We start from the raw sequence: 13287 nt of genomic DNA on the forward strand, positions 1-13287 counted from the left end.
GGGCCTGGGGCAGGAGAGGCGGCCCAGGGGGGGCGGCCTCCGACCCGCCCTCCTGAGGAGACAGCCCTTGCGCCCGAAACAGGTCCGGGGAAGAAGGCAGCTGCTCCCGCGCAGGCAGGAGCCCAGAGGAACGAAGAGTTATAAAAATATACAAACATACATACTTTTTATTCTGGCATAGGTCATATCTTTAAGAAAGCAATTAGTAATTATCTGACCTTGGGTAAGAACCGGAAGAAGTGGATAACTTATAAATTATAATTTTATGTAAAATATCAGTGGGGAAACCCCTCATTTTCCATTCAAAGTTCTGATAACTACTTTCCAAAAATAGAGAGCGCCTCCCTGGCCTGAACAACGGCCGTGAGAACAAAGACCGTCCCCAAGAACCGGGGCCTTGGGCTGCTTATTAAAGTAAATGCAGTTTTCTTGCAGCTCTTTTTGGTTTTCTTTTCTGTGTTGCTTGTAAAGGGGTAAAAAAGTTAACCGCATCGCCCCGAGTCAGAAAGAAGCACTTGGGAGTTTTCTTCATGTTCGAGGTGGTTCTACATGACCGGGAAGCGGCCGAGGGCCTGCCTCAGCTTTTCGGCAATCTGGTGAGAAAACAAAGTTTTGAGAAAGCACCTCCTTGCGACTGGCCGGTATTCTAGCACTTCCACTCACATGAGCGAAGCATCTCAAACACTTTCACTGGCTTTCGCTCCCAGTCTGGCCCCACCCAGCAGCCACATGGCTTCCAGGGAGGCCTCCACATCCCGCCTGGTGCTGCAGGGGGCCCGCTAACCCCCTGGCCCAGGGAGTCGCGTGCGTGGGGTTTCACCCTTGCTGAGAGTCCCCTGCCCTCTGGGGCACCTGCCCGCCTGGTGCCCACGGTGTGGAAGCCCCCACCCCCACTGGAAAGCTAAAGCCTGTGTGCCGCACCCCCCCACGCTGCCCCCACTCTTGGAGGCGCGGATGCCTCCAACACCCTGACCCTATCGGGGAGGTGTCCAGACGTGTCCGGCTCTCAGTGTGTGCTCCGCACACAGACATTTCCATTTCAACAACGGAGTGGTCACTTCTCCATAACCTGTCAGGTCTAGCAAAGACAGTGACAACAAACGGGACTTTGTATCCCGAATCACCATGTCGCCAATAAACCTTGCCTGGGCTGAGTTATCTGACAAGTCCACAGCATCAGCATCTCATGAGTTGCCCTAGAATGTTCTGTCACAGAGAACAATGTGACCTGCTGAGGTGGCGACACCGTGAGCAGCCAGACAATGGCACTGGTGAGCACTGGGCAAGGGTGGGCTGCAGCCGGGGGTGGGGTGTGGGGAGGGAGGGCACCACGTGGGGAGGCGGCTTTGTGGAAAGGCGCGCCCAGAGTGGGCTGCTCCCCCCCTGTCCTCCACAGGCATCAAGCACATCATTGCCCCCCCTCCCCAGGCTCTGCAGTGGGAGGAATGTCCAGCCCAGGAACGACACGTGGGAGTGAGATTCTGGGCTTGCCAACTGCACTGCCGGGCGCTGGCAGAGCACCACCTGGGGAGCAGCAGGAGACGGCAGAACAATGCCCCGCTGCACCCTGAGCTTGCCTTCAGATGCAGGGGCTCCACTTACAAGGCAGGTACACCCACATGCTAGTGAATGGCAAAATGACCTCACAGGGGCACCAGGGTTTACACTTCATTACTGTTTTCTGAAAGAAAATGTTTAAGGCCCACACATGCCTTCCCTCTTGCTCCTTTCTGTCCCCCTGCACTGTGCAGCCTTACTCCCCCACACGGCCCTGGGGTGCTGAGTGGTGCCAGGCGCCATCCCCAGCTGAGCAGCTTGGGCAGTGGGGTGACCTCACCCTATTCACCAGTGTCCCTGGCGCAGGGAGGCTGGGGTGGGGGTGGGGGGCAGAATCGCACAGTAAGGACTTCCGGGGTCTTAAAGCCATCATCTGAGACCCCTTCTTCAAAAGAAAGCCTTTCAAAACTAAGCGAAAGCAAAGATAGATGCAATTCAAAGAGATTAAAAAACAAGCCCATTCAGTCTTTTCCCTCTTTTGGCTACAATCAGATTAACTTCTCATGGTGACAGAAAGTGACCCCGAATCCTCCTGCCCCGACTCACCGTCTCGTAGAACTGCACCTGCTGCTCCAGGTAGAGGCGGATGACGCTGTTGTAGTCATAGATGCGGTTGGTGTGGAAGTGATTCATCTCCGCTGCAACCAAACAAGGCGCTGTCAGCAGTGGCCGCGGCCCCTGCTCTGGGGGAGCCCCAGCCACAGGCTGGGCCTCACCCGCTCCGGAGGAGGAGGGTGGGGGGGCAGCTCTTGGCAAATCACCACAGAGACTGGAGGAACCATCTGAACGCTTAACGGCAAACACCACTTTCCAGTAAATTGATGATTTTCCTTGACTATACGTCAAATACGAGGCCTAACACCAGAACACGGCCGACTGCTCAGACAGGACGGCCCAGGCAGGAGAGGGACTCAGGCATGCTCTCTGAGGACTTGGTGCAGGACCAGGCCCAGCATGACCACAAAGGTGTCTCGAGGTGCCTGTGACAGGTGGGAGGCCCTTCTTACAGCACTCCCATCCCCTCACCTGCCTCTCCCTTACGCTTCAGGCCTAGAAAGCACTGTGGGCCCATCTGCCCAGAAAGCGCTCACTTCTGAGTTTTACTTAAGCTGCTTGAACTATTCAAAGCTTCTCATTTGCCAACGTGCCTGGCCTCTTTCTCTCCTGGAGGCAGAGCCTCCTCACAGGCCTCCAGAGCACAGCTGCAGCGGCTGCCGGGCCCTCTGCCCCGCCAACCCGCCGCACTGTCAGACCCTGAGCACGGCTGTTTGCCCCCACAAACTTTTTAATGGTCTCTTCACACCCACACAAAGTCTAGATTCTTCTGCTCAGCTTTCAAGGTCCTAACAATGACAGGTGAGCCCCATAACTTTCAAGTGTTATCTCCAAGGTGAGTGGCCGGGCCCACCTTTCTGCGGGCTTCCATCCGTGTCAGAACATCTCCCTCACCCTCAGTCACTGGCTGGGAAAATCCGTTTGTGGCCCCTTCCTGCCAGAGACTCGCACAGCAACCCTCCCCCTTCTCCTAACACACCTCGAGAACGTGGCCTCAAACTCCCTCCATCTGCCGGTGCTGGGGCAGCAAGGATGCCCCTCTGCGCTCAATGCAGGGCTGGGGGGTTGAACACAGCAGGGTGACTGGTGCTCGTGCTGAGGCCACAAAGGAAAGGGACTTCTAAGAAATGACAGCCAAGCACAGGTGTCTCCAGGCTGCTGCGCAGTCACACTGGGGCGTGTGGAAGAGCAGGTTCCTGTCAGCGCTGGCCAACGGCTTGTGAGTTTGTGCTCCATCAGCTCCAACTTATTGAACTATTTATTTTATTTTTTTCCATTTACCAAACTTGGTCATGTTTGGATTTCACTCCAGCAAGGAAAATCTAGGCCTTCCTGCTCTTCTGGGGAAAGACAACCCACAGTTATACACGAGCCCGCCTCACCTTGCAGAGCGTAAGACATGGTGCCCACTCGCTTCACCATGTTCTGCTTGTCCTGTGGGGTGATCTTACTAGCCGCGACCAGCTTATCACTTTCTTTCACCTTTTCTATCGCTCCCTGTGAAATATAAGACATGACTGTGTTAACAAAGCCAACCTGACAGCTGTAGGCACCAGTTTAAAACACCACGCTAACGCATTCTATAACTGACCGCTACCCAACAGGAAAATGTCCCCCAAAGCAGGAGCACAGGAAGGCACCAGTGTGTGGCTTCCTTTCAGCCGTGGGAGCCGAGCCAGTCACAGGAGGACAGGAGGCCAGATGTACGGCTCATGCTACAGCAGAACCGAAGCCAGTGGCACACGGATTTTGTAATATTACAAAACATTCCCCACGGGAAGGCAGCCTGCAGGAGACCTGGCGCGAGCAGCCTGAGAATGTCCCTGGGCCGGGCAGTCCAGCACCGTCTCCTCCGTCAGAGAATGGAGTGTTTTATGAGGCCGGCTCCTCGTGCCGACAGGAAGCCCTGCAGTTCACTAGCATTTCCGTGAGAAGTACTGGCTCGATTTACAGTTCCCACTGAGATGAAGTGGCTGTGCAAGCTGCCAGGCGCCCCTCCAACTCCAGTATCATCACATTCCTCTCGATCTAGAGCTGCCTGGAGAGAAAATCTCTATCCTCATGCGTAAATTAGGCTCCAGGCCGAGAACTCAGAGCTGGCAAAACCCCCCACAAGCTAACTGTTCTGAGAATTTTTTAAACTGAGATTTTAATTTTACTAATTTCATTTCCCCCCAGTTTTACTGAGGTAAACTGACATCACACTGCATTATTTTAAGGTGTACATCAGAGATGTGATACACGGCCAGCGTGTGTGGAGAAGTCATTACATATACACAAGTACTGAAAGGATCACCACGGTAAGTTTTGTTAATGTCAATCACCTCCGATAGTTACACATTTCCCGTGCTGAGAATGTGTAAGCTCTGCTCTCCCACTAATTCCGCTTTTGGGTATACGTCCACAGGAAAGGAAATCACCATCCTAGAGAGCTGCCTGCGTGCCCATCATGTATTCACGAATGCTAAGGTCGAAAATAGCCTAAGGTCCTCTGGTGGGGTGTGGCTAAGAAATGTCCTCGGCCTTCTCAGACGTCACTTGTGGTGCAAGAAGCTGCCCTTTGCGACACTTTCACGGGAAGCTGATGCTAGAAAGCGTCACTTGCCAGGATCGAAGGGAGCACCAGCCTGTCCTGTGTGGATTCTCCCGATAAAGCCACAGCGCACTGCCACTAACCGAGCACCCACAGTCCTGGGGTAGTATGTAGACTTTAAATGAGAAAATTTATCTAGAATCAAAATGACACCTTCAGCCAATCTGTGATAAAAGTATCTGCATAAAGGAAATTATAGTTCTTTTTATTAATACAAACACAAAATTGACCATTTTCATTCTAATTCGGAAGCCACTCCCTAGGCTCAGGGTGGGACCTCTTAGTTCCTCTTGCCAGGGAAGGACTCAAGGACTCGCCCCAGCAGCTTACAGGTCTGAGGAGTGAGAGCACCACTCCTACTAGCATCTGGACTTTCCAGCCCCACCACTACTGTGCTTGACACGGGATCTAATTACAGGCACAAGGGGATCTTCTTCATATTTCCGGCCCTCTCAAAATACCCCTTTGATAGAATAAAAGAAATGGAAAACCAGCCACATGGGCTGACTTGTCAAGGAAGCTCAGCTCCTAGAGGGGAATGCAGGGAGCGAGGCCGCAGGCCACCCGCCTGGCCTGGGTCTCCACAACTATGTCGGGTCACATTACATTACCTTGTGAGTGCCGATGATGTCAGGGAAGCAGCCGAGGAAGCCTTTGTACTCATGATTGCACTCCATCAGGAAGTGCAGGTCCTTCTTGGGCTGCAACAAGACACAGGCTGGTGAGTCCCAACAGTCACAGAAAATAAGACTGTGTCATGTGTGGTGTGGGTTAGCCAGATCTTCCAGGCACTACATTAAGGGGTTCAGTGTTAACAATTCAGCCTACTTTTCTTACAAGAAAATAATGCTCAAGATTCTCAGTCATAGGCTGCAAAGAAAATGACAAGAAAGTGACAAAACAGCAGACAATTTTTAGGTCAACTGGTAAAAGTGGTTATGTTGGAGTGGCCTGAAATATAACATTACAGGGGGAAAAACCAGTCGACACTATGTTTACATATAAGCAAACGAGGTTATAAATTAAAACCTACATTTCAGCACAAAATATAAAATCATTATTAAAACTTCAGCAATCATTTAATGTGGAAACTTATAAATGTTCCATTTTTGTGAAATTAAGACTTATATTGACTATGTCACAGTTGTAAAAACTCATGTTTCCCATCACGAGTATTGGGAGAGCGGTCAGGGACCACACAAGTGTGTGCACTGGTGCCCGGCACACGCGTACCACCTTCATCTGAAAAAGTGTTTTAATTTAGGGGTCTGGGCACAAGGTTATTCCTCTCAACAAACTCATCTTTGTGGAAGGGCTGGGTGTGGGTCCCTGAGGATGCCCACAAAAGTGCCCCCTGGCGGGAGGGAGGCGGCAGAGCTCCTGAGACGCTCACATTGGGTCCTACTGACCCCACTTCATGGATGGACGCGAGAGGCTGATGGTCCAAATGGGATGTGAGTGGCCCTTTCAGTGCGTGCGAATCCCTGATGACCAAGAACAGACTCGAGACCCTGACACTTGAAGGTACTAATTTAGATTTCTTGATGACCAGTTTACCCATCACTTTAACCCAAGAAACACTGTTAACAAACACGGTTAAGAGGCATCCCTAGGACAGAAAGAGAATAGCCCTTTGGAAGGTTTGTCTTAAGACAGATTTTAAATAATATGTAGGTCAGATGGCATAAAATCTTATCCAGCACTGTGTGGTTCTGTTGGTACCTGCTCTGCCACGAGACTGGCTATTTCTTCGTAAGTCTTTCCTGCTTCTGTGATGGCATCGTTGAGGTCTGTTTCACCTGAAAGGCATTACAGTTCTATCAGTGGGGGGCAGGTTTTATGTTTTTTCATTCACACACACATTATAGAAAATTTCAAACTTTTGAACACTAGAGATATAATATGAACACCATTTACCCATCACCTCAGTTCCCAAATGAACAGCTCCCAGACAACTGCCTACTCTTCACTGCCCGCTTCACTGGTCACATGACATAAATGTAACCGAACATCAGGACTCCGTAAGATAAGGACAATCCCAATATCCAAACAAAGACAAGATAGCGCTCTGACACAGCTCATCCTGGCAGGGTGCGCGGCGTCCCAGCGTCTCCCCTCCATTTGGCTGCGGGTCAGGAGGCAGGACAGCCCAGTGGCACTGTGCCAACTGACTCCTGGCCTGCAGGGAGGTGCTGTCCCCCCTCATTCCCTGCTTCACTTGCACATTTCTTTTTGGGGTTGTCAAACAAACCAGGTCTTTTTTCTTGGTGCCCTGTGTGTGGCGTGGCTGACTGCATCTCTGCAGGTGGCAACGCAGCCCTCCGCCTTCTCTGCACATGGGTTGTTGTGACTACAGGCTTGATCTTTTTTTTTTTTTTTTTAAAGATTTATTTATTTATTTATGTATACAAGCACTGGGTACAGTCAGAAGCCCAGGAGGGTGAGAGGATTCACCAGAGCCAGAGTGGGGAGCAGAGCAGGCAGAAGGACCGAAGTACACTGCTGAGGGGAGCAGCGGGCGGCAGGAGAGGTCTGTGCGCCATGTGGGCCCCTCCTCCGGTGGCCGGGGAGCAGCCGGGGATCGAACCAGTGCTGCAGAGGCTGTGGGCAGCTTTGCAACCCAGCGCTCAACCGCTGCGCCACCGGGGAGGCCCTACAGGCTTGATCTTACCCACAGGACACAAGTTCCAGTTGCTTCTATTTTGCATGCTCATCATCGACATCCTTTATTTTACTGTGGGTTTGCCAAGAGGGGCTATTCTATTCTGCTTCTATCTTTCCTTTTTTAGCTGAAGTATTTCTATAAAGAAAAATGCTCCTTTATCAACTTTTTAGTTACCTTGTATTACAGCTGGAATAGGAGAAGCAAATTAAAAACTTGACCTTTTTCTCTTTTTTTTTTTTAAAGATTGATTGATTGATACATACAAGCACTGGGTATAGTCAGCACGGGCGGCAGGAGAGGTCTGCGCGCCTTGTGGGACCCTCCTCTGGTGGCCGGGGAGCAGCCGGGGATCGAACCGGCACTGCAGAGGCTGCGGGCAGCTTCGCAATCCAGCGCTCAACCGCTGCACCACTGGGGAGGCCCCCTTTTTCTCTTTATAGTTTTCACAATAATGAGTTGATCCCCTACCATGTTCCAAAGGTAAATGAGTTCAGCTTTTTAAAAAAAGTATCATTTGTAAGCCTAGATTTAAACATCGTTCTACAGCAACTATTATTACCACAGATGCTGAAATCTTCTCTTCATTGGCCAGTAGAAGGCTCTTCAAATTGTTCTTTTGTTATGCAAGATCTGGTTCACTTTGGTGGAACAAGCTGTGTAGAAATCACCATGTATGTGGGTGATGTTAATGAATTGGATAATTGGCGCTAGGCCTCTTCAATGAACAGAGCAAGGCTAACTGTTATTTTCAGAAAAGGAAGATACACGATGAGCTCATATTAACATTTCCAATTCAAATTTAGGACTAGAGGGTTATTCTGAATATATTTTAAAACTGCTTTTTATGGTTATCTCTTTTATTTAAAAAATCTTAGTCATTAACAATGGTAACTAACATATTACATATTTGCTTATTAATATCAATTCTACTATTATATTGCTAATTATATGTTTTCTGAAAACATTTTCTGCAGTCTTTTTGACCTTAAGGTATCTGCTGCTAGGGGCTTAGTCAAAATACATTTTTTTACACTAAAATAAATTTCTCTTTATGTGATTATGTCTTCATATTAAGTATCAAGTTGTGGGTGTTTTTTTTGCTTTTCAGGGATTAAAAAAAATCTGATTTAGATTTGTGTTCTAGTAATTATCTCAAACACTAACAAGACATAATCAGAAGTCTTACTTCCCCATAGACAAGCAATTACAAATGTTTAGTGACTGCATTATTTCCATTGTAACCCGGCTATGAAAAGCTTGGTTAACTGGTCCTGGGGCCGTCCCCACCATATGCATGATCTGGGAACGCAGCTGCCGCCCAGCCTCAGACGCCAGCACACCTGGCAGGAAACTGACACAGCTCTCACTGCGGACCTTCACTTCCTTGAAGGTGGCTGCTGGGGACTAAGTGGTCTTTAAATCAAGATTTTTAATTATTTATTATTATTATTTTTTAAAGATTTATTCATTCATTTACACAAGAACCAGGGTACAGGCCAGATGTGCAGGAGGGTGAGAAGATTCACCAGAGACAGAGTGGGGAACAGAACAGGCTGACTGATGAAATACCCTGCCTGAGGGGAGCAGCGGGCGAGATAGGAGAGGTCTGCCACGCCATGTGGGACCTTTGCCGGCCGGCTGGGATCGAACTGTGCTGCAGAGGCTGTGGATAGCTTCACAGTGTGGCGCTCAACCACCTGCGCCACCAGGGGAGGCCCCAAGTTTCATTCTTGAGCTAGTTTCATTCTTTCTGGTGTGGCTGTCCAGTTTTCCGAGCACCATTTGTTGAAGTGGCTTTCCTTTCTCCATTGTATACTCTGGATTCCTTTGTCACAAATTAGTTGCCCATGTATGTATGGTTATATTTCTGGGATTTTGATTCTATTTGGACTTTTTCATTCCTACAGTGCTTTAGTGACGTAAGGAAAATTGTGACTCTTTAGTATTTTTGATATTTTCTTATGATGAGAGCAGCAGTCTCTTGTAGTCACCCACCTTGATCTGTGTGTCTATTTTTATTCCAATATCATAGTGCTTTGATTACTATAGCTTAGTAATCAAGTTTGAAGTCAGGAGGCATGGCACTTCTGTTTTTGTTCTGTTTTGGACTGTTTTGGCTATTCAAAGTCTTTTGTGGAAAACCTGATCATTTCGAAAGTATATTTTTTTTTACTATATTTTAAAAAGAATGAGTAATATAACAAAGGAGAAGATTTATTTACAGTATCAAGTCATAAAGGAACTTCTTTAGGAACCATTATCCAGACTGCCAACTGTCTTTGTTCCCAAGCTTTGGAGGTCAATTACCTGCACCCTCTATTAATATCATGTTTAGTGACAGCAAGTGACACCCCTAGCTCTTCTACCACCAACCAGAACAAGTGAACTGTAACTTTAAAATTCCATGCTCTAGGTCTGCATAGATTCTAATTCATATGTGGCTTCAAGTGATGAGAGACCATGAATCTGGGTACGTCCATTATAATCTAGAAACAAACTGAAATTACGGGAAGGATAATTGCTGGGCTTAAAAATGTCATCTTGGAGGAGTTCTACTTCCAGTTAGGATGTGGGTGACTGCAAGAGACTGCTGCTCTCATCATAATAAGAAAATATCAAATAAACTAAAGAGTCACACTTTTCCTTAAGTCACTGAAACACTGTAGCAATGAAAAAGTCCAAATAGACTAAATTCAGAAAGGGGAGGCTCTTTACCCAAGGCAAACTGCTGATCCGGGGGCATGGAGGAGTGGCAGAGGCTCTGCTGGGACAAGGAAGCACCTGACTGGGCTTTTCCAGGGTGCACGTGGCTGGCATGAGGGAGCAGGACCTGGCAGAGCCCCAAATGCAGAGCTGGTTCTCCCCAAAGATGTCCTGGGCTAAGAAGGAGGGCAGAGCTGAGAAACAGGCAGCACTCTCTTAGGAAAGGCTTAAAGGAGGAGGGGATTCAGGTGAGTTTTGACTGTGAGGATGTCATCATGACCAAGCAGATGTTTTTCCAGCATCTCCCAAACAAACGCTACTGTTCTATTCAGACACTTTGGAACCACAAAGCTGGAAGGACGCCCCGAGCTGACCCAGACCTAGGCGACAGGCACGCTCCAGTCCGGGTACGCCCACCAGCCACCCGTGGGCCCTGGCAAAGGCACTTGCTAATTTCTTATTCCTGAAAGTAGATGCTCACATCCAAAGACCTACCTTTCTTGGCCATCAGGGTAAACACCATGTGAAAGCACCAATTCTATCATGTCTTAAGTGACAGGACATAAACTTAATAGATGCCACTTGCCTGGCAAATACTTTTACTTCCCACCTGCTTCATACACCAAATTAAGCAAATATAAAGTAACATGTAAAGGAAAACAGCTAACTTGTCCTCACCACTGCTGTCAGCGTAAACACACGAGCTAGATAAAACACAAGTAGAGGGCCTCCCCTGGTGGCGCAGCGGCTGAGCGCTGGGCTGCAAAGCTGCCCACAGCCTTTGCAGCACCGGTTCGACCCCCAGCCACCGGCGAGGGTCCCACATGGCGCGCAGACCTCTCCTGCCGCCTGCTGCTCCCCTCAGCAGTGTATTTCATCAGCCTGCTCTGTTCCCCGCTCTGGCTCTGGTGAATTCTCTCACCCTCCCTGCTTCTGACTGTACCCAGTGCTTGTATAAATAAATAAATAAATCTTAAAAAAAAAAAAAAAAAAAAAAAAAAACAAACCACAAGTAGAAATACAATGTGGGTTGAGCTGAAAAGAATTACAAGTTATGCTGAATGGTTCCCCTCCTAGGGAAATAGGGAGAACCAAAATGAAGAACAGACAAAACTGAACCAAAACAAACCCTAGAAATCAGACTGCAAACTGAGGCCACCGGAGGGGATGGCGGGTGTGACCCGAGGACAGAGGAGGAAGGGGCCCGGGGCCTGCGGTGGAGGCTACGGGTGCCTTGGGGGGAGTGGTGTTCACCCACATCTGAGGAGGTGTGAACCCATCCCCCTAAATCATACACAGTGTTGTGAGCCAATGTTTCTGCAACAAAAAAAGCAGGACCAAGACAATAAATAAATTTGTGACTTAGTCAAATAGTTTTTCCTGCATATGACCTTGATGAAATCTGTCCTTGGTAACAGGAAGGCTTGACTCAAGTTTGGCAGAGAGATGAAAGCAAGGGCAGAGTGTTACCTATCAAAACAGCTGCCTGCTTTGTTGAAACACAAGAGTTGTGCGTGGGCACCAAGAGCACTAACGAGAAAGCCTGCGCCCTAACCACCCTCCGGTTTTCTCGTTGTGAGGGCCCTGAGGGGAGCGGCTCAGCCAATCCAGCCCAAGACCAGGGTGCTTGGCTGCAGCCACAGGGTCTGCAGGAGCCTGAGGAGGGCGCGAGCCTGTGCCCGACACCGGAGGCCCGAGGACAACCCCCATCACCTACCTTGATACCCACTGGAGCTGAACACGGTCGCCAGGCTCTGCAAGGCCTTTCCGATCTTCTGATACTCCTTGGGCAATGCTGGAGAGAAAAGGAAGATGCTGTGACCAGTCCTTGAGCCAACGCGACGGGGTTCACCAGGTTTCTAAAGTGGTCAGTTTTATAATGAGAGAGGGTTTGAATGGATTCGAAATAGTCTATATCTTTTAATGAAATGATTAGTTTTTAAAAATTAATATTTTAACAGAATTTTTTCCATTTTTAGTTAGTTGATCTCTCATGGTGAACGCTATGATTGAGCGTCACTGCTATTCCCCACTCACCACTGAGAAGATGCCACCATGTAGTTCAGCCAATGCGAGCCCCCTCCACACACGGCCCTGGACCCCCACACGCCCCTGAACCCCACATGCCCCTGACCCCCACACAGCCCTGTCAAGGGGCAGGTGCGCCAGCTCCATTTTGTGGGTCAGGAAAATAAATGACTTGCTCTGGGAGGGTCACCTGGTTAAAAACCGGTGGTTCAGACCCTTCTGATCCCAGGGATGCTGCTCCCCCCACTCTATTACATATGTACGAATGACTATGTACAAAATCATGTAGCTCAAAATAAACTGAAAGAGAAAACATGGCAGTAGATTTCACAGGGCCAAGGAGGAGGGATTCTGGTATGCCCATCTGTATATTAAGGTCAACTAAGTGATCTTTAAGGGCTACCCTAGTGGTATTGTGGCCTCTGGGCCCAGGGGATAGGCCCCATGTGATAACCTGAGTCTCACAGCTGGACCCTGGACTGTGTTTCTATCCTGGGCTGGTGACAACAGAGCTGCAGGGTCCTGGGAGCACAGGGGATGCGGATCAGCAGGACGACAGCATCCAGAGGGACGGAGGAAGGACACGTGGTGCTGGGACGTGGGGCCTGGGGCAGAAGGTGACAGGAAACTCCGCTGCCCCCAACAGGGCACCTGGTGTTACCTGTCTTACAAGTTGTCTATCACAACTATACCGGCTTCCCTAAAAATCAGGATTTTGGTCAATGTACAGCCTACCAAATGGATAGAAACTAAAAAGCAGAATCACGGGATGACACATGACCGTACACACTCCAACATGCAGAGAAGACCAGTTTCCCGTAGGCCACAAACCCCACGTCTCTAAGCGCGTGGCCATGGTGCTCTGAGTTCGTGGCCAGTCTTGTTGGAGCCAGTTTCCCGGCGCTTCACAGGTTGAGAATGGGGCTCATCAAAGGGGTCTGACCTTAGTTCTGCTCAGTGGGGTGCACCCCCTTCCAGCCCTGCCCCAGGGCCCGCAGGATGGCGCTTACGGCCCGTGCAGCGCTTCCAGTGCTCCTGCCCAACTGTCAGCAGCTCCTTCACTCCGTCGTCCATGGCCCTGGTGAACTTCCCCACGGCGTCACACTTCTGCTCTCTGTGGGCCAAGCACAAGAAGCCAAGTCCTCGACTCTGCCACCCAATGGCCAGTGTCAGGTGAAGAGGGGGA

At 49.4% G+C, this 13287-nt stretch overlaps 1 protein-coding gene across 4 annotated transcripts in view; it reads right to left on the reverse strand.

Annotated features, from left to right (window-relative positions):
• Positions 1 to 13287, reverse strand: part of SNX9 (sorting nexin 9) — a 110327-nt gene continuing 97040 nt past the window's right edge. For 3 of the 4 annotated variants that reach the window (XM_037520604.2, XM_037520603.2, XM_054697932.1), the window contains exons 12-18: positions 13112 to 13215; positions 11791 to 11868; positions 6428 to 6504; positions 5317 to 5406; positions 3495 to 3609; positions 2104 to 2195; positions 2 to 593 (exon numbers count right to left, since the gene is read on the reverse strand). In XM_037520604.2, the coding sequence (XP_037376501.1) occupies positions 546 to 593; positions 2104 to 2195; positions 3495 to 3609; positions 5317 to 5406; positions 6428 to 6504; positions 11791 to 11868; positions 13112 to 13215 (604 nt within the window). In that variant the 3' untranslated portion in view covers positions 2 to 545. Of the gene's footprint in view, positions 594 to 2103; positions 2196 to 3494; positions 3610 to 5316; positions 5407 to 6427; positions 6505 to 11790; positions 11869 to 13111; positions 13216 to 13287 lie in introns of all 4 variants that reach the window. The other variant, XM_054697931.1, reaches the window with a different exon arrangement.

The sequence above is a fragment of the Talpa occidentalis genome, unplaced genomic scaffold, assembly GCF_014898055.3.
Source record: "Talpa occidentalis isolate TD23 unplaced genomic scaffold, MPIMG_talOcc4v2.1 talOcc4.2, whole genome shotgun sequence".
In the NCBI taxonomy this organism is placed as follows: Eukaryota; Metazoa; Chordata; class Mammalia; order Eulipotyphla; family Talpidae; genus Talpa; species Talpa occidentalis.